The following is a 25,131-nucleotide window of genomic DNA, read 5'->3' as shown; positions in this document are numbered from 1 at the left end:
GCCGATAGCAACATCATGGAGGACCCGACACCCATCGAACCTAGTTACAAAGCGGTCCTGCAATATTACAGGGATTTGAGGAGACTCTACCTAGCACCGCACAAGAACCTTTCAGCCATGGATTCTGCGGCGTTACGTAGGCTCCAAACGGACACATATACAAACATTCATAGATTACATGTCTACTACCCCAGAGCATACAAAGACATATGCCCTTGGTGTGGGAGCACACCGACGCTCTACCACATCACATGGGAATGCACGGCTCATACCGAAGAGCAAGAGGTGGATAACACCAGATTGAGGTGGGAGGCATTGCTGTCCAGCCCTGCCCTCGGGGACCAGCTCAGGCTGGTCCGGAGGGCCGAAAGGATGGTGAGGGCCAGCGGTGCCTTGGAATAGGGGCCCGACCGCACAGCATTGCCTTGTTTTCGAGGCAACGAAGTCTTGCGCAAATAAAGTTTTGTTCTTCTTCTAAAGCAACTAAGTGCATCACAAATGCACAGCACATGAAGAGAACTTGAGAGTCTGGAAAAGCCTGTGAGTAAGATAATTTTATCTTCCTGGAAGATAAGGTCACCTTATTCCTTGGCACGTGGTTGCGCCATCACCTTAGCTGCCATTCTCACAGTATACAATGCTCACGGAATGAAATGCAACTTCAAGTAAAACAACTGCTATCAGTGATTGCTCAAAATAACCAGGTCATGTCTCTACGAAAGGGGATGTTGGCTCTGCTGTGAGTGCACAAGCCAATATTACACTGATGTGACACAAACTGAAGGTGGTGGAAACAAAAGCATGTGCATTAAATAGCCCTAAATCATCGTGTTGCACTCATGAGCACTGTACCTTTACGGTTGTCACCACATATATAAACAGCACCAGAGATTGCTGAGAAAATGGCATCATGCATTTGCAACACTTGCTGGCCAGTTGTGGTACAAATTGGGTATTAGAACCACCCGTACTTATCATTCTACTGTAAAACTTGTTGTAAAAATCTTGAGATTTTCACAATACTATTGAGATTTTCACAATACTTATGAAACATAGGGATTCCTGCTTGACATCTTGACACAGGGATTCCGCTGGGGATTGTAGGATCTTTCATTGTACAGGTAATTTCAATCTAGACGCTTTCATCATTAAGCCGTTCAAATGTATTAGAGTGCAGTGCTCACTGGAAGGAATTACTGCAGTACTACAGCCCCACACACCATTTTAAGGGAATCCATATGTTTTGAGGCGGCTGAATAAAATGGCACTGCTTAAATTGAGTCAGAAAATTCGTGGGCACAATTTTTGAAATGGTCATTAAGAATGGTTGGATTTCTGGCCGCTGCATTTGGCGTCGAATGATGTAGGTCTTCATGCTATTCACACTCTTGGTGAGAGGCATAGGTAGGCAAAAAATGTGGAGCTCAGTTAGACTCACTCATGGAATATATTTTTCCATTGGGGCTCACTCGGACTCAGACTCGCTAAACTTTTTCTGAACCGGACTCACTCGGACTTACTCGCCTAAATATTACTCACTTGGGCTCACTCAAACTCGCTGCTCGATCTGAGTCTGAGTGAGTCGACTCATGAGGCCGTTGGTGTTTAATTAGCTTTTTTGATCAGGATGTCAACGCACTTAAACGACAATATCTCGCATGATGGGTGCTCTACGATACTGATCTCGTATCTTCACGTACGAGTTATCGGGGATTGCAATCCAGTAAGCACATTTTTATTTAAAAATATGACTAACGCGAGATATTTTTTATCAAGAACTTCCTTTGAAAAATTTTGCGGGGGTGGGGGGGTCAAGGCGTGCCTCGGATCAATAAATATTGAGCTGGCTTATGAACCCTAGTGAAGTATCTGTGAATAGAAGTGAGTATTAACGTGAGCCATCATAAGGCTGATAGTAATGCTGAAGTTGAGTAGTTATCACCATAGGTCGGCAAAAAAAATTTGGAGCTCACTCAAGAAATATATTTTGTGCTTAGGGCTCACTTGGACTCAGACTCGCCAAAATATTCCTCAACCGGACTCACTTGTACTCAGAATCACTAAAATTTGTCTCAACTGAACTCACTTGGACTCAAACGCACCAAAATATTACTCACCTGGACTCACTCAAACTCAGACTCACGGCTTGATCTGAGTCTGAGTGAGTCGACTCATGAGTGAGTTTGCCGACCTATGATGACAGGTGTGGCCAAAGCTGCAGAAACACTCGCATTTATTGTAGCGAGTCAGTTTTTATGATATCCAGCTGCTGTCTGAGGCCTTGGTGCACACATGGGGTCACAGGAGCCATTTTGCTGTTCCTTTTAGTGCTGCATTGCACTTGTGTGAATTGGACATTTTAGAGAAACTAGAACCATAGTGCAGAAAATTTGTCGTTTGTGTTACATATTTTGGTATTTCACATTGCGATTCAAAATTGGAGAATGCATACTTTTTATTGTACGGGAGAATAAGATGGCTTTAAGAAATTTTATGTTTGTAGTTTTTAAAGGCCCTCTAGAGGCAAGCATTAGGTCTGATTGAAGTGGGGAGGTTAGTTCTTCAGGGCATTGAAAGCATCACTTGCTCAAATGTGAGAAATGACAAAGGATATAACAGGGTTGGTGCAGAGAAGTAACGGCGTCTGCAACATTGCACTGATGTCATCGGCTCTGTGTAAGCACAGAGTTTGTGCCTTTCTCTTTGGGCTCATATAATGAAGCTTTCTGCACGAGAGTAAGGTAATAGAGTTCTCAACTAGTCTAAACAAAATTATTGTTCAGCATTAGTGTACCTGTAAGCTGTGTGCCTGGTTTATTAGAAAATTTTGCACGAGTACTATTTAAAGGGACACTAAAGGCAAATGACAATTTGGGCTACACTGATAGATTAATACTTGAGGACATCCGAATTGTCTGCATTACTGACGACAGTGCTTTAGTAATTGAGATATTTATTTATTTATTTATTTATTTATGATACCTCAAAGGCCCCTAAAGGAAGGGGTTTTACATGAGGGGTGGGCATATCTACAAAAACAGTTCTTTTATGATGCGTTTGAAGATGGCTAGGTCGGAATGAAGCACTGCCTTGGTGGGAAGGTCATTCCATTCCCCTGATGTCAGGTTGAAGAATGAAGAGGCATGGGAGACAGTGTGAGCTTGAGGGGGGTATACGGTCTTTCGTGGTTGGTCCGGCTTGAGTGGCGATGTGCGGGAGCTATGAGGTCGGCTTGGGGTGACTTGTGAAAGAACTTATGAAAGAGACAAAGGCGGGCGACTCGACGGTGTGATACAAGGCTGGGAAGGTTGGCTTGGGATTTGAGTTTCGATGAGCTAGAGTTGTAGGAATAGTCCGAAAAAATGAAACGTACGGCACGGTTTTGTACTGCTTCAAGCATGGTAATGTGGTTATGTTGGTATGGGTCCCATAGGGCACATGCATATTCGAGCTTCGGTTTTACTAAGGAGCAGTAGGTTAGAAGTTTGACTGTGAGAGGTGCTAAGCGGATATTACGTCGCAGGAAGCCAAGAACGCGATTAGCAGAATTTGTTATGCTGGTTATGTGGGTGTGCCATGATAGGTCAGAAGTGATATTAATTCCTAAATACTTGTAAGGGTTTACAGCGGATATTAGAGAGCCACGTATTATATAATCGCGAGCAGGGTACGACTTCTTTTGATGAAAAGTGAGAAGGGAGGTTTTTGATGCGTTTAATGACATGAGCCACTTGCGGCACCAATCTTCAATTTGACTGAGGTCAGATTGTAGGGATAGCACGCAGTCATCTGCAAACAATCGAATCCCGGAAGAAATGTTAGTTGGAAGATCGTTAATGTATATGAGAAAGCGCAGGAGTCCGAGGACTGTTCCCTGAGGAACCCCGGATGTAGCAGGTGTGACAGAAGAGGAGTGTTCGTTAATGTAGACAAATTGCTGACGGTTACACAGAAAATCACGTATCCAGTGAAAAACAAGATAATGAAGGTTTAGGCGAGACAGCTTTAGGAATAGGCGGTTATGGGGTACTTTATCAAAAGCTTTTTCAAAGTCTAAAAATAGCGCGTCAACGGGGGTGTTAGTATCAAGGCTAGAACTGATGTCATTAATGAAGAGAGCCAGTTGAGTGTCACAGGAAAGGCCCTTCTGGAAGCCATACTGACTGGGATGAAAGATATTAACAGAGCTAAGAAACTTCGCAATATGTGAATGAAGAATGTGCTCCATTAATTTTGAACATACACTCATTAGTGAGATGGGACGATAGTTCCTCGGTGACGCTGGGTTACCTTTCTTGGGCACTGGGATGACCTTTCCCACCTTCCAGTCCTGTGGTAAGGTACTAGTGGAAAGTGATTGCTGAAATATGGAAGAGAGAATGACACTGGTGATTTGCTTTGTACTTTTTAGTATTTTGGTGTTGATGTCATCTATGCCAGCTGATGAAGTCATTTTTAGGCTGTCGATTAAGGCAGCGATACTAGCAGCCTCAAATGTGATTTCCTGCATTACCGGATATTCAATCGGGGACAAGTAGGGCAATTCGCTATTAGGCTCTTCGGTGAATACCGAGCAAAAAACGCTGTTCAACACGCGGGTAGTATCATGTAGTGGAATGGGTTGATTATTTTCGTCACAGAGTGATAACATTTTAGATGCGCTTGGGTTGATAAATTTCCAGAACTGCTTGGGGTTAGTCTTTGCATGTTCGGTAACGTTGAAGCAAAGAAGTTGCGTTTGGATTTTGCGGCAAGTGAATCGAACAGTTTTTCAGTGGCACGGTACTTTTCCCACGCATGCACTGTGTTTGATAACTTAGTAGACTGGTAATGCCGCTTATAGGACCATATATAGGACATGAAATAAAGCAAATATAGGACATGAAACGCGGCACCAGAGCGAAATTCTAGTACTAGCGTTATATCGTATGCTCTCGGCATATATCTGTTGCTGGTGCCAAACTACTCTTAACCCTCTCATGCCTCATATGAAGACACCTAAATAAAAATTAATAAGTGACATTGGATCGCGATTATTCCTTCCATTCCTCCAGGATGTCCACAAGTAAGCACAGAAGAAGGTTTTAGAAGTATCTCATAGATGGCATTAAGTGTCCATGCGTTTTGATTTAATTTATCCTCGTGAAATGTGATATGCAGTGGGATAAGACCTAGGTCATGCTTTATTTTTGTGATGCTTGAACGCTCTGAATAGTTACCTGTAATTAAACACGATGCCTTGTTCTGCAAAGGTTTTAGTTTGTTAATAAAATATGTTTGTTGTGGGTTCCATATTTTCACACGGTCGTGTTATTGAAGAAGGCAACAGTCGGCGTGTTCAAGATGAAACTCTTTATTCGGGCGAACTTGTGCCCAGGAAATGAAAAGTTAAAGTATAATTTATACACTGTCATCGGTCTTGGGTTATCTGATCAGCAGTAAAGCAGTCAGCGTTTTATACCTGTGACATAGAAGGTTCCCGCGTTATTGTTGGCGGCCGGGTTAGTTCCAGAATAAACTCTGCTGTTATTGTGCGCTCAACTTATCAGAAAATTCTAAAATAATCTGGAAGGTTTCCAGACACTCGGGCGCGGTTTGCGCATGACAGTGGTTATACATGTAACGGACTGGTTGCATAAAAATATAAGAAGATGCATGCGTGGCATTGCCCCTTTCTGAAAAAGCATCGTCCCGATGCTTATAACAGAACATGGAATGGAAAAAAAAATGCATACACAAAGAAAGAACAATAATGAAGCGAAAAGTAGAGTCCTCAGGTTCGCTAACACATATAAAACTGTCTGGGATAACCTCGTAGTCTAGAGTGCTGAGGTTTCGAAGCACTTTGTATGGCCCGAAGTATCGCCGAAGCAGCTTCTCGCTAAGTCCGCATCGGCGTACTGGCGTCAAGCGCAGCCGACTCAGCCTGTTTGTCGGCAGCGGGAACACGCGCGCACGCGCGCGCGTTTCCCAGTTGGTGCGGGGAACTGGGGTGCCGTGCCGACAGCTTGGCACGCTGAACCGAGAGGCTTGCTGTGCGAAGCTGCATTTCCACGTTGGCAGAAGCGACCCCGCGGAAGCGCAAGCGAGGTCCGAAGTATTGCTGTGTCGGGGCCTGCCACCACAGTGCAGACAACACCCAGGCACACGATTCACGTGTGAAACTGTATCGGTTCTCGGGCATGTCGCACGAGAAATAAAGGCGGCAAGAGTGGATAGCTAGCTGACAGCGCTGTCTCGCCTTCTATTTTGGCTGTCTGAGTTCATCGCTCTCATTCGTTTCGACTGCATGAATGAGTATGTAACTCGGCGCATGCACGCCGTGACTACACTAATGATTACTCTCTGTCTTCTCGCATTATGAAAGTCCAGTTACGGTTGTAGGTGAAGTAACTTTGTGTTTTGATTCCCTGTGTTCGTGAGACATACCCGTTGCCGTTGAACGTTCACACTCGCGTTATACCGTTAGCGTTGCGCAGTTGGTTGAATTCAACTGAACTCGGCACATTGTCAGAAGTTGGCGCCTGCAATTCACGTTTTGGGAAGGCTGCTTTATCACGCCGGTACGGACGTCTGTGCATTTTCAGCAAGCTTTGACATCGCTCTGCAGGTTTTCTTTGTTTTTGTCACTTCATTAGGGTGATATTTAAGCCGCTAAATATAACTGGCACTTAATACATGCTTTGCGATTGCAACCTTGAAGTAACCACCTTCGGACTTCTAGCGATTTTCTAGCCGCGTTCGCGCAGCCGGTTTTATACGTCTGTCAAGTCGATATACTCATAAAAAGAGAGTGCAAGCGTGACTCGAGAGTCGAAAAAATGAGGCGAGCAGTTCATCTTGCTTCACAGTGGTTAAAGCTCAGCCAGCTGCCTCAAGTCTTAATCCGCGGGTGATTCTCCAGCGGCACGGAGGACTTGACTCTAACCTTCTCAGGAAACAGTGCCATGGCCGCCGTATAATTTCTTTTTTTTTTCGCACGCCACAAACGTTTGTTTACAAACGTACACGGCTGCTACTGCAAGCATGCCATATCAAAACAACAATCATATGATGCGTAGTCCACACTGCAGAAGATCGATAGCGTACACGGCTTCATTTCGGAGTGCATGTGGACCATTGCGCATGTTTAACATGACAGAATGAGACTTACCTCGAGGTATACGTCCTAACGGTGTAATCGCGACTTGGGAAAAGCGTTTCGCTTTGAGTCGGGCGTCGTTGTTGTCGATCGTCTGCTCTTCACCGTAAACATGATTCACGAGCCTTTCTCCTTTAATCAAGTTCGCTTTTCGGAAGTGCCAGTCAAGCTTGAGGATCCTTTTGAAGCCGTACTGCAAGCGGTACGTTGTGAGGCGCCGCAAGTGCACCGCGAGAGCTCTGTACGTGCACAGAAACGAGTGGCAGCGCATTGGAGAGAAGGGAAAACGCGCGTTGCTTGCACCCACTTTGTATTTTTATGCCAGAGATGGCGCTGCCTGTCAAGAGCAGCAGCGCCACTAAGCGATGCTTGGGGCTGTCGACCCTCTGCTGCTTCTTGATGCGCAGGCGGGCGAGCTGTCCAGCTTCTTCGGCATGCTGCAAGTAGGCAGCAATGTCCAGATTTTCTTCGTTGGTGAAGTTCAGCAGCATAGCGTCGAGCATTGTGGCCGGGTTCCTACTGTAGACCAACTTGTATGGCGTCATCTGTGTCATTTCTTGTATGACCGTGTTGTATGCGAAAGCCACGTACTGAAGGATGGCATTCCACGTCTTGTGCTTGACGTTGATGTACATGGACAGCATCTCGGCGATTGTCTTATTTAAATGCTCGGTGAGGCCATTGGTCCGTGGGTGGTAGGTGGTGGTCCGGCGGTGGCTTGCATGGCTGTATCTTAAGATCGGCTGTGTTAGGTCCACAGTAAAGGCCATACCTCTGTTGGCGATGAGGACCTGTGGGGCGCCATGACACGGGACGGTGTCTGGCTGGTCTAGTTGGCAGTGTCTTTCATCGCTGACAGTCTCGGCAAGTCCTTACGTAATAGGCAATGTCGGCGGGGAGGCAACGCCAGTAGTAGTTTTCTTGTATGCTCGCGAGCGTGCAGGAAAATCTAAGGTGTCCAGCCGTCGGGCCGTCATGCAAAACTGGACGTAATGGTGAAAGTACTGCGAGGAGGTCGTTGGCTCGAAGTGGCGAGGAGTTCTTTAAGATAAGACTGTTCTGCAAGAAAAACGATGCCAGTCCTCGCTTGAATACCTTCGGAACAACGTCGACCCCTAAGTTCCGGGTTGGCTCGCTGTCGTTCAGCGAAGTTGTCGACACTTATGGTTCCCAAAAAGCAGTCATTGTCCTGGTCGTCCTGCGGCGGTGGGTCGACGGGGGCCCGAGACAGGCAGTCGGCATCAGAGTGCTTTCGTCTGGACTTGTAAACGATGGTAATGTCGAATTCTTAAAGTCTCAGAATCTATTGTGCGAGGCGACCTGAAGGGTACGTCTTTCAAGTTAGCTAGCCAACACAAGATGTGGTGGTCGCTCGCAACTTTGAAGGGCCTGTTGTAGTGTTAGGGGCGAATCATTGAACTAGCCCAGAGAGATGGCAAGGCACTGCTTTTCTGTTGTGGAATAGTTGGCTTCCGCCTTGGATATCGACTGGCTAGTGTAACTGATAACCCTTCTCAGTGTGTTAGTCCTCTGCACTAGGACGGCGCCGAGTCCTACGCTGCTTGTGTCGGTGTGGATTTCTGTATCAGTGTATTCGTCCAAATGCGCAAGTATCAGAGGCGTCTCCAGGCGTCATTTCAGTTCTTGAAATGCTTCGACTTGCGCCATTTCCCACTTGATTTCCACTTCCACATCAGTCTTCGTGAGGTGCATTAGTGGTTTGGCGATCTATGAAAATTCCTCGACAAAGCGTCCGTAATAGACCACTGCACGGGCCATGATTCCTGGCCCATGCCCAGCACTTGACGTTTACCTGCCCGAACCTGGCCTGCTGACTCAAAGTGAGACCCGGGCCCGGCCTGAACCTAACAAAAAAATTTCATCTACCCGGCCCGGCTCGGAACGACCGCAGATTAGGTTCGACAGGGGCCTGATCCAGTAATGTAGGTGGTGTTGCCCAAAGATGAAATCGACACCAAGGCATTTTAAGTAGAAAATATCTGTGTTTTGTTGGCATGTCCTTTGCTAAGAAATATACTTTAACCTAGGGTAATTCCTTCTACAAAAGGGCCTCACAGTGGAAACTGTTGAGTGGACACACTGGGTACGATGAATGTTTCTTCGGGAGCAGCATACTGTATTTATTTTTTCTGCAAATGCAGATGGACATCGTCAAGAGTGTTTTGTAGCAGATATTGTAGCGAGAAAAGTGATTTGCAGCATGATTTCAGTTTCAATAGGGAGTGTAGTAAAGACAGAGGGGGCAGAACGCTTTCTTCCTTTTCTGTTTTTATTGTGCTCTCTATTGAAATTTAAAGCATGATCTGCGAACAAATAACCCAATCGACTTCTAGCATCTGTCTTCAACGTAGTGTCACTTTGTCATAGCAAGAGAAATACACGAAAAATGCCAGCTTATTACCTTTTTTTGTAAATACACTAACCTAGATACAAATTTTAATATCACGTATCCTGCATCGCATATCCTGCCGCGCTAAAGATACTCTCACTGCTTGCGTTAGCCGCATGGGCATAGGTCGGCAAAAAAGTTGCACTCAGACTCGCTCAACAAATATACAGGGTGTTTCAAGAAATGTGTCCAACCTTCTCAAAAAATCAGGAAAATGCGATATTTGCTCGGGGCTTTCAGAATTGCTTTTTCTGTAGCGGCAGGAATCTTAAGGTAGTTAAGGGCATAAATTAGTACAGTAATTAAGAAAGTTACAATAATTAACTTTTTAATTAGTGGGCTTAGGTGATTGTGTCAAATGGGAGAATTGAAGTTCTTCATGCGAGGAACCGATCCAAGCTTTGAGATTTCGAAAAAGCGTCCTCTAGTAATTGTTGTGGCGTAATGAAATTCAACGAAATGCAACGGCTTTCAACAGCGAAAGCCATCGAAATCGGTTGAATTTCATTACTTCGTATATATTATTAGAGGCCGCTTTTTCGAAATCTCAATGTTTGTATGGGTTTCCGGCACGAAGAACTTCAATTCCGCAATTTGACACGGTCACCTAACTCCACTAATTAAAAAGTTAATTTAACTTTCCTAATTACTGTCTCAAGTCATGTCTCTAACCATCTTAAGATGCCTAGCACTACAGAAAAAGTCATTCACTCATTTTGGACGTCTCAGAAGAATATGGCAGTTGCGTTCTTCCATGTTTCTGTCTAGGTTTCGCCATTGAATTTGGCTGAATTTCATTACTTCGTAATTATTACTAGATGTCACTTTTTCGAAATCTCAAAGTTTGGTTGGGTTTCTGGTATGAACTTCAATTCTCCCATTTGACACAACCACCTAACTCCACTAATTAAAACGTTAATTAATCTAACTTTTTAATTACAGTCCCTAATAATTTCTTTAACCATCTTAAAATCCCTGCCACTACAGAAAAACCAATTCTGAAGGAAGCAATCAAATATAGCATTTTCCTGATTTTTTAAGAAGGTTGGACACATTTCTTGAAACACCCTGTATTCTGCTGTGAGGGCTCACTCGGACTCAGACTCACCAACATATTACTCAGCTGGACTTGCCCAGACTCGGAGTCATATCTTAACTTGAGTCTGAGTGAGCCTGAGTGAGTCGACTCATGAGTCTGTCAGCATAAAACTACCTTTTTTCGATCTTGGTGTCAATGCTCTTTAATGCCACTATCTCACATAATCGGTGCTCACCGATATGCTTATTTATCTTATATCTTCAAATACGAGTTATCAGTAATCCATTAACCCAACTAACACGAGATATTTTTATCAAGAACTTTCCGTGAAAGAGTCCGGGGGGAGGCCATGGCGCCCCTTCCAATTCACGTCTGTGACCAATAAATATTGAGGTGGCGCATGAACGTGAGTGCATTGAGATATGTGAATAGACGAGTATTGTAGAAGAAAGGAAGCTTCGTCGTAGATGAGTGGAAAAAGGGGCGACTTTATTGCCCGTAGCACATTTGCAAAGCGTCCAACGAGACTCAATCGTCAGAAACGGAGCTACAGCAGCTGTTGGATCATCTACGGCTGGAGGTAGAAGCCCGTGAGAAAAGCGGGCAACAGGAGAACTGTGTGCGCGACACACCTTGAGGGGGTCCGCTCTACGCACGGCTGGTGCAGAAGCCTAGCTCCGGTCCCAGCCGCAAATAGTCGTACCGTGTCAACGTCCCCTTCCCGTAGCGCGCGTCATCGCAGCTACGACGGGTTCGGGCGAATAAGGCAACAGGCTAGCACAACAAACAACACTTTATTGCTACGCTAGCAATAACGCGTAAATGTCGCGTAGAGGGATAGTCCGCTCTCGTAGAAAAACAAAGGGTAACGCTTACACCTTCGGTCGATGATCGGCTCGCGGGTCTCGGGGCGGTGAGATGTTCCTTCGCAGGTCAGCAGGGCACGAGAGACCGTCTCCCTGCCTGGTCGGCAGTTTTGTTCACCTCCCGTGTCCCTCCCCACCGCGAGGGTTGATTCCCTCGCAGGGCGAGTTCCCTTTCTCGCGAGCCGGGATGCGAGGATTAGCGCGAGGAGTAGCGGGAAAGAAGGGGTTGTCCGGAAAGGGCGACTGTGCTCCTCTCCTAGTGGTTCCTTCGCTCCCGCTGTCAGTTCCCGATCGCGCCTGCCTTAAGGAAAGGAAATGGACGCGCGTGCTCTCCCACATCCTCCTCCCCTTAAGAAAGCCCTCGGACGACAGAGACTGCACCATGAGGTAATATTTTGTTATTCCTCATCGAGAAAGGCTAGGACGGATCGGTCCAGGTCCGTGCCCTCCTGCGGTCGTCCCTCTGCCGTGGGTGTCGCCGGTGCCCCCACTGGCGTCGCCGCTGCCTCCGAAGTAGCCACCATCGGCCTCGTTGCGGTCTTCGCTGCCGTGCCACCTTGCGTCATGGCTTCCCCAGTCGTCGCCTCCGCCGTCACTGCTGCGGTAGGTCTGGCCTGCTCCTGCAGCCCCGTGGTCCGGACCGCGCCTCCTTGAGCCCCGCCTCTCTGGTCGTTGGTGGCAATTGAGAGGAGCGAGTCAACGAAGTGTTTCGTTCCAGGCGACTTCTCCAGGATGGTTCGGGCTCCTCCGGTCTGGCGGGGCTCGGGGTCTTCGGCGTACTGCGCCATGGCCTTGAGGGAGGCTAGGCCATCGGGGTGTCCACACAACCCTGGCACGTCCCGGTGGCTGCGGCCCAGAGGCAGCTGGCTCTCGCAGTTGGGTTGGCATTGGTCTTCGGGCTTCTTCTGTGGAGGCCGGGCGGTGAGGCGATGGGGTAGTGTGGAAGTGGCGGTGGGATGTACCAGTCGACCTCCAGTCAGGCGTCCATGGCGATGTTTGCCGGTGGTGGTGGGGCTGCAACAACGACGATGGAACGTGGGTGTGGGCTCGCCGTGAGGAGGCGGTCTCCTCTCCGAGCCGTCCCGGCGGCACCTATTTCCCTTTTGCTTATCCAACATGCAGAGTTGTCTCCGCCTGTTTCGCAAGAAGTACCGCGGCTCAGGGCTCTTCACTCGGTTTCGAGCGTTCTCAGCCGCCGCCTGCGGCTCGGATGGGGACTGATAGTCGTCCCCATGCTCCTCCCGTGACACGTAGCGTTTCAAGTCGCATACGTGCACTGGTCCGCCGCTCGGTTTGCCTTTCATGTTCGCGAGCCGATAAACAAGCGAGGAAACCTTCTCTCGCACTCGGTACGGCCCGGACCATTTCGGTGCCAGCGAGGCTGCAAACTGTTTGCTAGCGTCGCTAAGAACATGATGGCGTCGCAGCACCAGATCGCCCACTTCGTAGTGTACGTTCCGATGCGAGCGGTCGTACTGCGCCTTCTGTTGTGCCCTAGCAGTGCCGAGATTACTGCGTGCTTTACGTAAAACTTCCGCTAGCTTCTCGCGCAACTGCGCTGCGTATTCAGCTCGTGCTGATGACGCCACTGGCACTCCACTGCGATCCGCGAGTACAGTCTCCATCGGATTCGGCAGTTCTCTCCCCAGGTTTAGAAAAGAAGGCGCATACCCAGTCGAGCGGTTCACAGTCGATCGCAACGCAAACCCGATCTCTGGAAGGTAGGTATCCCAGTCCTTGTGCCTTTCAGAGAACGCGACAAGCACGTGCTTGATGTTGCGATTAACTCGTTCCGTGGGGTTCGACTGAGCATGGTAGGTGGTTGTTTTCTTGTGCTTAATGCCAAGCGCGGCGCACGTGTCAACAAACACCTTCGCAGTAAAATAAGACGCGTTGTCTGTTATCAACTGCTCAGGGAAACCAAACCTGGTGAACACCTTCATCAACTTATCCAAGATCACTCGAGCCGTCAGCTTTCTAATGGGGAAAAGTTCTACCCACTTAGTGAAGTGATCCGTGACCACCAGCAAGAATTTGTTTCTGCTAGGAGTTGTGGGGTACGGTCCCATTACGTCACATGCCGCGATTTGCCAGGGAGTCTGGCTGTTGATCGGCTGCATGAGGCCGGGCGGTCGTCCGCCTCGGGGCTTGACGCTTTGGCACACGTGGCATGAACGGGCGTAACGAATCACATCCCGCTTCATGCCTGGCCAGGTAGCGAGGCGACACAACTTAGCATAAGTCTTAGGGCCGCTCGCATGCCCAGCAATGCACGAGTCATGAAAGTAGCGAAGCAGTGCTCCTCTCAACTTGCGCGGTATCACGACTTTGAATGACTCACTTGTGTCATCGTCGGATGGGATGTACCTCAGCAGGACGCCATCAGAATCCAGCAGATAAGAATCCATCGCGCTCACAGCATTACCAGCTGTTGCCGAGCGCTCCGCACCGACAGCAATACCAGCTGCCCCCGTGTGCGCGGTGGCCTCGCCACCCGGCTCCCGGAGCCCGTCGAACACCTTTCGACAAAACGGATCTTTCTGCTGAGCTTCTAACAGCTCCCTTCTGCTGAAAACAATCCCCGCGCTAACGACAGCCTCTACGTGGTTCACGCGTGTGCCTTGAACTGACGTTTGTTCTACTGTTTCCGTTAGCGCTACCTCGAGTGTCTCGCTCACAGTCCGTTCCGGGTCAGTCTCGTGACGGACTGGAGCACGCGATAGTGCGTCGGCCGCGGCATTGTTCTTGCCCTTGCGGTAGCGTACGGTGAAGTCGTAACGCTGCAGAAGCAATGCCCAACGAGCCAGGCGGCCACTTGGTTCGTTCAAGCGCCTCAACCACGTGAGCGCCATGTGGTCTGTCTCAATAACAAACGCCACTCCGTCGATGTAATAGTCAAACTTACGGAGAGCGAAAACTATCGCGAGACACTCTTTCTCTGTTACCGAGTAGTTCCTCTCCGCCGGCGTCAACGAACGGCTCGCGAACGCAATCGGTCGGAGGGCACCTCCATGCTCCTGAAGCAGAATTGCTCCTAAGCCCAGGTCGCTTGCGTCTGTTTGAATCACAAACTCCCTGTTCAAATCGGGTAGCTGCAGTTCAGCCGTGTTAGCCAGCAACTTAGTCAGGCGACGCAGTGCGGCCTCCTGCTCTTGACCCCAAGCCCAACGCTCGCCTTTCCTCAAGAGCTTTGTCAAAGGCGCCTGCACTGCCGCGCAGTCTGGAATGAATTGGCGATAGAAGTTCGCCATCCCCAGAAAGCGCCTCAGCTCGCCGATGTCTTTCGGCGACGGATAGCTGACTGTCGCTTCAAGCTTACCCTTATTCGGCAAAATGCGACCCTCGTCAAGCGTGAATCCCAACAATGTTATTCGGGTCGCCGCTATCTGAGCTTTGTTCGGGTTCAGAGTGATGCCCGCAGACCTCAGCCTTTCTAGAACGTCTCTTAAGTGGCGCAAGTGCTCATCGAACGTTTTCGAGTAAACCACTATGTCGTCTAGATATGCTAGGGCGTGCTGCCACTTTGCCTCTCCCAGAACTTGGTCCATTAGCCTCTGATAAGTAGCGGGAGCCCCCACTAAGCCAAAAGACATTCTCCTAAATTGGAAAAGTCCCCTGTGGCATGTGAAAGCTGACTTCTCTCTGTCCCGCTCGTCCATTTCGACCTGAAAATATCCACGACCAGCATCGAGCGTCGTAAAGTACTTCGCCCCGCCTAGGTTGGATACCAACGATGAAATGGATGGAAGAGGGTATGCGTCCTTCTTCGTAACCTCATTCAGCCTGCGGTAGTCTACACAAAGGCGATATGTATCATCCTTCTTTGGAACTAGAACAACCGGGAAACCCCATGGGCTGTTAGACCTTTCCACCACGCCTGTGTCGATGAGTTCGTCCAAGGCGGCGTCAAGTGCTTTCCGCTTAGCCAAGCTAATCGGTCGGGGATTGCATTTCCAAGGTCGTGCGTCACCCGTGTCAATTGTGTGCTTGACCAGCGTAGTGCGGCCCGGGCGGTCAGTGAAAATCGCGTCGTACTCGTACAACAGCGACGACAGCTGCACCTTTTCCCTTTCTGGCATGCTGTGTGCTTCTGCCAAAAGCGGGTGCACTGACCTTCCCTGTACCGCGGCACATTGTTCTGGCGGGGTTACTCGCTTACTCCGCGCGCTTTCCTGCTCTCTCACTCGCGCTGCTCCCTGCGATTGGCATGCCGTTGTCACTGCGGGTGCTTTCGAGAAAAGCTTTAGCGCGTCGCCGTCGCGCTCTCGGTAACCCCCTCTTGCAATGTCAATGACAATACCTGACTTGGCGAGAAAGTCTCGACCCAGGATTAGAGGCACTGACAACCCGGGAAGATGGACGAAGCGTTGTCGCCTCACGCGTCTTTCCCAGCGGATCACAAGTCTAGCCGCACCGCTCGATTGCGCTGTGCCCGAAGCAAGGCGGAAGGTGGTGTTGCTTTGTCTCAAGCGGATATTGTTCTCGCAGAGATGGTGCAACACCTCGTCCCCAAATAATGAAGCGCTTGCCCCAGTATCCAAAAGTGCTACAAACTTCTTTCGAGCTATCGTTAACTCGATTAACGGTGCGGGCGAGTCTACGGCATCACCTGCGCGGCAGACTGTAGGTGCTAGTGACCCGAGCGCATCGGTAGGACTACTGATCGCCGCGCGGTGCCCGACGTGGTTCACCGGCGGCGTCGTCCGTTTCCCGAACCGCGTGTTCGCTCCTGACCCGGCGTGCGGCCGCATTCGCGAGCGATGTGCCCCGGTGCGCCGCACCGGTAGCAAGGACCGCGGAAACCACGCCGGCCCGGGCGCTCGTCGCCACGATCCGGCGGGCCTCGCTCCGCGTTGCGCCGCTCGTCTGGGCTCGTCTCGACCACGTGCTCTGCCGCGGAACGTCACGTGCAGGCGCAGCACGGGCCGTACGAAGCGCGTAAGCGTAGGGGTACAAAGCGCGGTCTGACAGTTCCCAACCGCGCGGTACGTGCTCGTCAGCGAACGATGCTGACGCGTTACCCCTAAACTCCTCTGAACCGACCGCGCCACCGTTCCACGCGCAGCGAGGCTCGAGTGACTGCGCTGCGGGTGGAGGCGGGCGATACGCTCGCGCCGCGAGGATGTCCCCTTGTATGCGCTTCGCTTCGGCGGCGAGCTCTTCTAGGTCTGCGAACTTGCATCCCCTGAAGTGCGCTGCAAAAGTCGGGTGCGCTTGCCGTGTAACGCGCTCGACTTTCTCCGCGTTGGTGGCGAGAGGGTTAGCGAGGCGATAAAGTTCGTCCATCGCCCGTACGTACTCCAGCAAGGATTCGTCCGGATGCTGGGTGCGTAGCTCCAACTCCCTCCTCAAACGCCACTCGTAATTCGCCGGAAGGAATTCGTCGCGGAAGCTCTCGCGGAACTCTTCTACCGTGCGGGCGCGATGTCCGGTCAGTCAGAACCATCGGGCCGCTTGCTCTGTCAGCGACACCGGGACCACACGCGCGAGAAGTTCAGCGTCGGGAAGCCCCATTGCTTGCTGATAGTAGAGCAGTCGGTCGAGGTACTCATTCGCACTCCTGCAGTCGTGGTAGCCACTGTAGGTAGGCATGTCTACCTTGACAAGTGGTCCCGCACTTTGCGAAGGAGGCTGCGCTGTGTTGTGCAATGCGCTGGCTAAGCTCTGCACAACGGACAGCGCATTCTGTAAGAGTACCTCGCTCGAGGGCACACTATTGCCCGAAGACGCGACCACATCTGCGGCTTGTGCCGAAGCAACATGTGGTGGCATCTCGCTGTTCGCGTCGCGAGGTGACGGAGTGCCCGGCGTGGCGCTCTCCGTCGTAGGCCTAATCTCTCCTAACGCGGTCGCTGCAACACCTTGGTTGTCCCGCGTGAAACAACCGAAATTTACGCTGTCGGAAAGTCCAAACAATGCCCCCGCGTTAGCCATAGGATCGACATTCTGCGACGCGACATCAGACAACATGAACAGATCCTGGAATTCAGACATGCCCGTTGTCCTACGTTGACGGAGCGTCGGTAGTCGCTCGCGTCCACAAAACTAGCCGCGTTGCCAAATTCGTTAACGTTGGGCGCCAGATGAGGGGTCCGCTCTACGCACGGCTGGTGCAGAAGCCTAGCTCCGGTCCCAGCCGCAAATAGTCGTACCGTGTCAACGTCCCCTTCCCGTAGCGCGCGTCATCGCAGCTACGACGGGTTCGGGCGAATAAGGCAACAGGCTAGCACAACAAACAACACTTTATTGCTACGCTAGCAATAACGCGTAAATGTCGCGTAGAGGGATAGTCCGCTCTCGTAGAAAAACAAAGGGTAACGCTTACACCTTCGGTCGATGATCGGCTCGCGGGTCTCGGGGCGGTGAGATGTTCCTTCGCAGGTCAGCAGGGCACGAGAGACCGTCTCCCTGCCTGGTCGGCAGTTTTGTTCACCTCCCGTGTCCCTCCCCACCGCGAGGGTTGATTCCCTCGCAGGGCGAGTTCCCTTTCTCGCGAGCCGGGATGCGAGGATTAGCGCGAGGAGTAGCGGGAAAGAAGGGGTTGTCCGGAAAGGGCGACTGTGCTCCTCTCCTAGTGGTTCCTTCGCTCCCGCTGTCAGTTCCCGATCGCGCCTGCCTTAAGGAAAGGAAATGGACGCGCGTGCTCTCCCACAACCTGAAGGAAGGCGTGACAGGAGGCCCTGTGCGACGCCTACCGCTTCCGTTTTGCACAGCGAATCTAACAAGACGACAGGTACTTGTTTTTTCTGCCTTTCTCCCGCACATGCTACGGAAGCGTGCACCTCTACCTTAAGTTTGCATGAGAAGAAAAGCCGTCTGGCCAGATCGGGTAGATGTTTCAAGTGCACAATATCAGGTCACCGCTCTAAAGATTGCCGACGCAACATCCGATGCGCTAACTGTAAAGGGAAGCACGCAACAGCTGTTTGTGACCCTAACTACGCGTGAACGAAGAAATCAAGTGAACGCCCGAGCCCAAGTTTGCATGCTGCCGCTGAAGCGTCTCCAGACAGCTTGTTTGAGAATGCCGTATTACTGCAGACGTTCCGAGTATGGGCTCTAGGTGACCACCGTTCTTGCTTCATAAGAGGAGTGCTCGACAACGGAAGTCAAAGATCGTTCATTAGAAAAGATATATCTCGAAAACTAAGCCTGCCAATAATGAAGAAGGTAGATGTAGACGTGAAAGCGTTTGGTGGTTGCAGTGGCGCGCCAAAAGAGCAACTCAACTTAGTCAAGGTTACGTTGATGAGCCAGTTTGACAGCGTCAAGCACGAAATCGAGGCATTAGAGGTTCCTTTTATTTGCGATCATTTGATTGAACCTCCGGAGTCCCACGCATTTGTGCAGAAGCTTGTTGCTGAAAATAAGTTTATTGCTGACTTTGTATCGCTACCTGGCCTAAAAACAGAAGTCGGCATTAGCTTACTCATTGGAGCCGATCAAATATGGAAGATAGTGCTTAACGACGTTTGTTCGCACGAGGAAGTCACCGGACTAGCTGCGATCAACACTAAGCTCGGCTGGACCTTTCAAGGACCAGTTCCATGTGATGGGCGCATTTTTAAGGAAGCCAGCACGCACGTTTGTGTACTCCGCACGAGTTGTGCAGAATCTAACGTGTCTGTAGCCCTACAACAATTCTGGGATCTAGACAGCATAGGCATTTCGGACCCTTCTTTTAACGAACACCAAGAAAATGAAGTGGTACGGGAATTCACGGAGAAAATTGCCTTTAAAAACGGGAGATATGAAGTAGCGCTTCCGTGGAAGCGCGTCAAGACAGATCTCGGAGACAACCGAAGTGTTGCAGTTAGACGCCTACAAGGTTTAGTGCGGAGATTTGGAAACAACGAGGAACTCATTCAGCAATACGACAAAGCAGTCAGACAGTATGAACTGGATGATCATGCTGAAAAAATCAACGGATCACAATCGGCAGAGAGATGTTACTATATGCCACACCATGCAGTTATCAGAGAATCATCCTCGACGACGCGGCTGAGGGTGGTTTTCGATGCTTCGTCACACGCACGTGGAGCAGCGTCTCTGAACGAATTATTAGAAAAATGACCGAAGATCAACAACAACATGGTTAAGATGTTGGTGAATTTCAGGCTGCACAAGATTGGACTTACTGCCGATGTACAAAAGGCCTTTCTTCAAATCGGCATTCAAGAGCCTGATCGCGACGCCTTACGGTTCTTATGGTTTGACAGCACACCGATTCCAAGTGAACCTATACCGAAAATTGTAGAATATCGAATGACACGAGTGCCATTTGGAACTACGGCAAGTCCATTCCTCTTGACAGCGACGCTGCAGTACCATTTCAATCACGTCGATTCTGAGCTGAGATCAACGGCAATGCAACTTGCTGATAGCTTCTACGTTGACGATCTCGTCACAGGAGTTAGTTCTTCAAACGAAGCCTTCCGCCTCTACAAAGAAGCAAATCTCATCCTGAGCAGAGCTGGCATGAAGCTGCAGAAATGGTCCACTAATGATGATGAGCTCAGACGACACATCACTAATGGATTGGACTCCGGCTCAGCAGCGCCTCTTACCAAGGTTCTTGGTTTGCTATGGGATACGAAGGCTGACAAGCTTGTTCTAAACATGGAATCACTGTTGGAGCTTCTCAAAGAAAGGAACGACGCAAAGAGATGTGTCCTCCAGACGACAGCACGGTTTTACGACCCATTAGGTTGGCTATCACCGTTCATCATTAGGATGAAAGTGCTCTTTCAAAGATTGTGGGAGCACGGTACAGCGTGGGAAGAAGTTATGCCTGAGCCGCTTAAAAATGAGTGGGAAACTTGGACCAACGAACTGAAAGGATCTCAGCCCTTCTCACTTCCCAGGTGTGATCTCAAGTTATTACTTGACAAGCCTACAATTACACAGCTTCATGTATTCGCGGATGCCAGCTCTTGTGCTTACGGTGCCAGTCGCTTATTTGAGACTTGAAGATCGATGCGGTAACGTGGGCATTCAGCTTCTCTTTTCGAAGTGTAGAGTGGCTCCAATCAAACGAATCACGTTACCCCGTTTGGAACTGGTAGCCGCTGTTTTGGCTTCTAGAGTCCTAAAGTTCTTGCAGGAAGCTCTAAAATCGAGGCACTGGGAGATGGAAGAGCACATGTGGACCGACTCAACTGTAACGCTTTGTTGGATCCAAAGCTCAGCAACCAAGTGGAGGCCATTTGTTTCCAACAGAGTCAACGAGATCCGTCAAGCAACAGATCCAAGCCATTGGCATCACTGTCCGGGAACACAAAACCCAGCCGATCTGCTGACGCGGGGACTTTCAATAACAGACCTTCGAAATAGCCAGCTCTGGTGGGAAGGACCAGACTGGCTTCGACGTCCGGCAGATAGTTGGCCAAGACAGTCTAACAATCGAGATTCTGGAGCTATAGACGAACAAGTTGCCTCCGAGTTAAAGACAAGCGTCCCAATACTGTTGAGCGTCACAACAAAACCACTTTTCAATGTCGACAGATTTAGTTCTTGGTTGCGGATCACAAGAGTCACCGCATGGATAAAGCGCTTCGTGTACAACTGTCGATCGCCAATGTCTCATAGGGAAGGAGGACTTACAGCTACTGAACTTCAAGAAGCAGAGAAAGTCTGGTTCAGGCAAACCCAGACAGAAACTTATGCCAAGGAGAGAGCCCAACTCGAAGTTGGACAAGACCTCGACAAGACGTCCTCAATAAGAGACCTGAATCCCTTCATCGATGAGAAGGGCGTCATGAGGATCACAACTCGCCTTCAGAACGCCGACGTCACGTACAACAAGATGAAGCCTGTGCTACTGCCTTGCAACCACGCGATCACGCGCCTCATCATTTTTCAAGCGCATAAAACTGTACTCCATGGTGGTGTCGGCGATACCTTAACTGAGCTCCGCACCCGGTTCTGGGTTCCCAGAGCGCGGCAAGCAGTGAAGCGAGTGCTACGAAAGTGCGTGATTTGTGCGCGGTTCCGAATCAAGGCTGCGAGTGCACCGGTAGCCCCACTTCCCGGTGATCGTGTGTGCTATTCGCGCCCTTTTGAAGTTACGGGAATTGACTTTGCAGGGCCAGTGTTCGTGAAAGATTTTACTGGCGTTAAGGTGTACATAGCGTTGTTCACGTGTGTAGTTGTCAGAGCAATTCATCTGAAGTATGTTGTTGGACTTACCGCAAACGCTTTCGTCATGGCATTCAAAAGATTTTGTGCAAGGCGAGGAATACCGCGAATAGTGTACTCGGACAACGCTACCACATTTAAGAAAACTGCACGTGAATTAGCTTCCATGCACCAGTTGTTGAGGAAAGATGAAGTCAGCCAGTATTGCTCCACCCACAGCATAACGTGGAAATTTATTGCAGAGAGAGCTCCCTGGTGGGGTGGCTTTTGGGAGCGGTTAGTTCGTATTGTGAAAATGTGTCTTCGCAAGTCGTTGGGAAAGACGTCAGTTGACTTGCAGCAACTGAGCACTTTGCTGACTGAAACTGAAGCTGTTGTCAATTCCAGACCAATATCTTACATTTACTCTTCCTCTTGCGAGCCAGAAATCTTGATTCCGTCTCATTTTTTATTAGGTAGCCGTCTCTTGTCAAAACCTAAAGCTTCAGACGAACGGGGAAAAACGAATACTGAGTTGCTCAGTTTGTGGGTCCACAGGCAGCTAATAATGGAACAACTGTGGAAGCGATGGCTTCGTGAATATCTCCTCACACTCCGAAGCGTTCATTCGAGGAAACCATCAAAGATTAACAGCATAAAGAAAGGGGACGTGGTGATTATTCACGAGGACAACGCTCCCAGACTGTTCTGGAAAACTGGTGTAGTAAGTGAATGCGTTCAAAGTAAAGACGGCATAGTTCGTGCGTGTAAAATTAAAATACCCAATGGCTCGCAGCTGTTCAGGCCTGTGCAAAAATTGTATCCTCTAGAACTCGCCACCTCAGGCCCCGGAGTGTGAAATATTAGAAGAAAAGGACGACGATGGGACTAGCGCATTTTTGGAGCGAGCGGCTCGTGGCTCGCGCGGAACTGAATTTGGAACGGCCTAGAATGGACGCTTTGCAAATGTGCTACGGGCAATAAAGTCGCCCCTTTTTCCACTCACCTACGACGAAGCTTCCTTTATTCTACAAGTATAAACGTAAGACGATATAAGGCTGACAGTAATGCTGAAGATGAGTAGATAGGACCATAGGTCGGCGTAAAAGATGGAGCTCACTCAGACTCACTCAAGAAATACATTTTGCGCTTAGGGCTCAGTTGGACTCAGACTCGCCAATATTTTCCTCAACCGGACTCACTCCTAACGCCTTCCTAACAATGTTTTACCGGTAGAAGGTGGCCATTGGACTATGCGTGTAGGACTGGCAGAAGGTGATCAAAGAGATCTCGATCTATTTCCGGGGTTCCAGTTTCGTGATAATGACGTGAAGTAGCTTGTTGATGCTTACTCGATGGGTGCATATGGTTCAAGGTACGGAGGCATCTCCCGGCACAGAACTTGTAATTGTCTTTTTTCAAGCTAGATGTTTGGTCAAGTGAATATACTTTGCCCCACACCTTCTTTAATGAACCCATGCTATTCCTGCACATTGCAGCGCTGTTGCGGCAGTATCATGTAGCTCTCGCACAGTGTAGCGGAACTAGACGAAAGCTCACACTTTAACAATGTCGGTACACAAAGCAGGCTGTGCATGCCCATCTCGCGTCACATGACCACTGGTAATTGTGAAGGACCCACGGAAGCATCGTTTTTCTATATTGATGTTATGTAATGATACTCCGCGCAGACTGTTCATTTTAGTGGACGGCTGGAACTTTCAAGAATGTTTCCCCGCTTTGGAGTTCTGGGAATTAGCTTATGGAATTTCTGGTACCTAAAGCTGAGTACGTGGTATCAACATCAGTATGTTCAAAAATTAGGAGGTGAGGTCAGGACATCTACCCCCCCTCTGGCAGTAAAGGGCAGTGGTAATGTAACTGGGCGTCATTCTCCCTTCTTGGGGGCGGTTGATTTGGATTGCGATAAAGGTATGTGGGCCCTTGGAATGGGATTTTCTCTTGAATTAAGCTCTCTTTTTTTTCTTTGTGCAAAGCCAGTGCTGTGAGATTTGTGGAATAGTACTTTATCGATGCACGTAGACCTAATATTTGCATTTAGTGTACCTCTAAATACCATGCTTTCATAGATTAATGCTTGCCAGCGAGGCAGAAGTTCAGGGGAAGATGGAGACTTGAAATGATGAAAACCGAACCTGCGACCTTCGGATTTCGCGCCCGATGCTCTTACCTGCATCATCCCCTCGTCGTATTTATGCATCCGAAGGTCACAGGTTCCGTTCCTGCTGGCGGCAAGTTGTCTTTTCATCCACTTTACTTTCTTCACATCTATATCACAATTACTACAATACACTTAAAACAGTACAACTAACGTCCCCTATACCTTTCTTGGCTCATTATCTGCTGGTTTTCATTAAGGTTTTGTCAAACTAAGAAACGAGCCCTCGAAAATTTCCTTCCTTCATTCATTCATTCATAGCGAAGGTCTTGTTCTGGCAGAGTTGATGCCTTCAGGTAGTATGCGAGGGCTTATTGGTCAGCTGTCCACTCGGTAAAGGTTCACGTGCTATGTGACGCCATCTGGCGAAAAGAGTGTTCCACATTCGGCGTCATGGCTAAGAGTAGTGCTGACCAACACTCCCAGGGTTTGCATGCGCATAAATACTCGATGAATGGACGAGGGGATAACCGCCGCTGTAGCTCACTGGTAAGAGCATCGGGCGCAAAATCCGAAGGTCGCAGGTTCGGTCTCTGCTAGCGGCAAGTTGTCTTTTCGTCCACTTTATTTCTTCACATCTATATCACAATTATCAAAATACACTCAAAACAGTACAGCTAACGTCCCCTATACCTTTCTTGGCTTCATTATCTGCTGGTTTTCATTAAGGTTGTGTCTTAGGAAAGCAGGGGGTACTTGCCTGGTTTCGTCAACTTCTGCCGGTGACATTTCTTGTTGAACAATTGTTCATTACTTAACAGCAAGGAACAACACTTTATTTTTTTTTTTGCAAGTTATTCCCGCCCGCTCTCTCTCATTCTTTCTTAAAATTCTCTCTGAAACTCGTGCAGACATCGGTATGCCGTAAGATTATGTCTCGGGTGGGCCAGGAGGGCCAAGTGGTGTGCATCCACCAGGACAACTTCTACAAGGGACTGTCGCCGCTTGAGCGAGATCGGGCCAACCGAGGGCTCTTCAACTATGACCACCCAGGTGAGCTCACTGCTGGCCCTGAAAGACGAGTGAAAACAAAACTAACGATGAGGCCCTTTATACAAGTGGGATGTATGGGCCATTTTCACACCAACTTTGTGAGTGCTGCTGCCTTTGACCTCACTAGCAAGAATAGTTTCCTGTTTCTGCGCATGGTGGCTGCAGGCTAACCCACATGGGTAGTACTTGGCCTGTCTGCCGTGCTGTTCCGCTGCTTCCAAGCTGTCCCTTCTATGTTCGCGAAGAATATTTTTTTAAATTCTCTCTTATGAGTAAGTGAATTAAGCTGCCAGGTGGCAGTATTTTAAATTCATCTTTCTTTGCAATGCAGCATGGGTTTTCAGGCAGCAGGTGGTTTGGATTGGGGAATGTAGGGAGGGGTATTTG

The 25,131-nt window shown here is 49.3% G+C and overlaps 1 protein-coding gene across 2 annotated transcripts in view; it reads left to right on the top strand.

The window, feature by feature from the left end:
• Window positions 1-25,131, top strand: part of LOC119390287 (uridine-cytidine kinase 2-B) — a 197,569-nt gene that overhangs the window by 7,823 nt on the left and 164,615 nt on the right. For both annotated transcript variants that reach the window (XM_037657878.2, XM_037657867.2), the window contains exon 2: window positions 24,603-24,744. In XM_037657878.2, the coding sequence (XP_037513806.1) occupies window positions 24,603-24,744 (142 nt within the window). The remainder of the gene's footprint in view (window positions 1-24,602; window positions 24,745-25,131) is intronic.

The sequence above is a fragment of the Rhipicephalus sanguineus genome, chromosome 1 (assembly GCF_013339695.2).
Source record: "Rhipicephalus sanguineus isolate Rsan-2018 chromosome 1, BIME_Rsan_1.4, whole genome shotgun sequence".
NCBI classification, from domain to species: Eukaryota; Metazoa; Arthropoda; class Arachnida; order Ixodida; family Ixodidae; genus Rhipicephalus; species Rhipicephalus sanguineus.
Note: the sequence above shows the minus strand (reverse complement) of the source record. Positions and strands in the feature narration are given on the sequence as shown.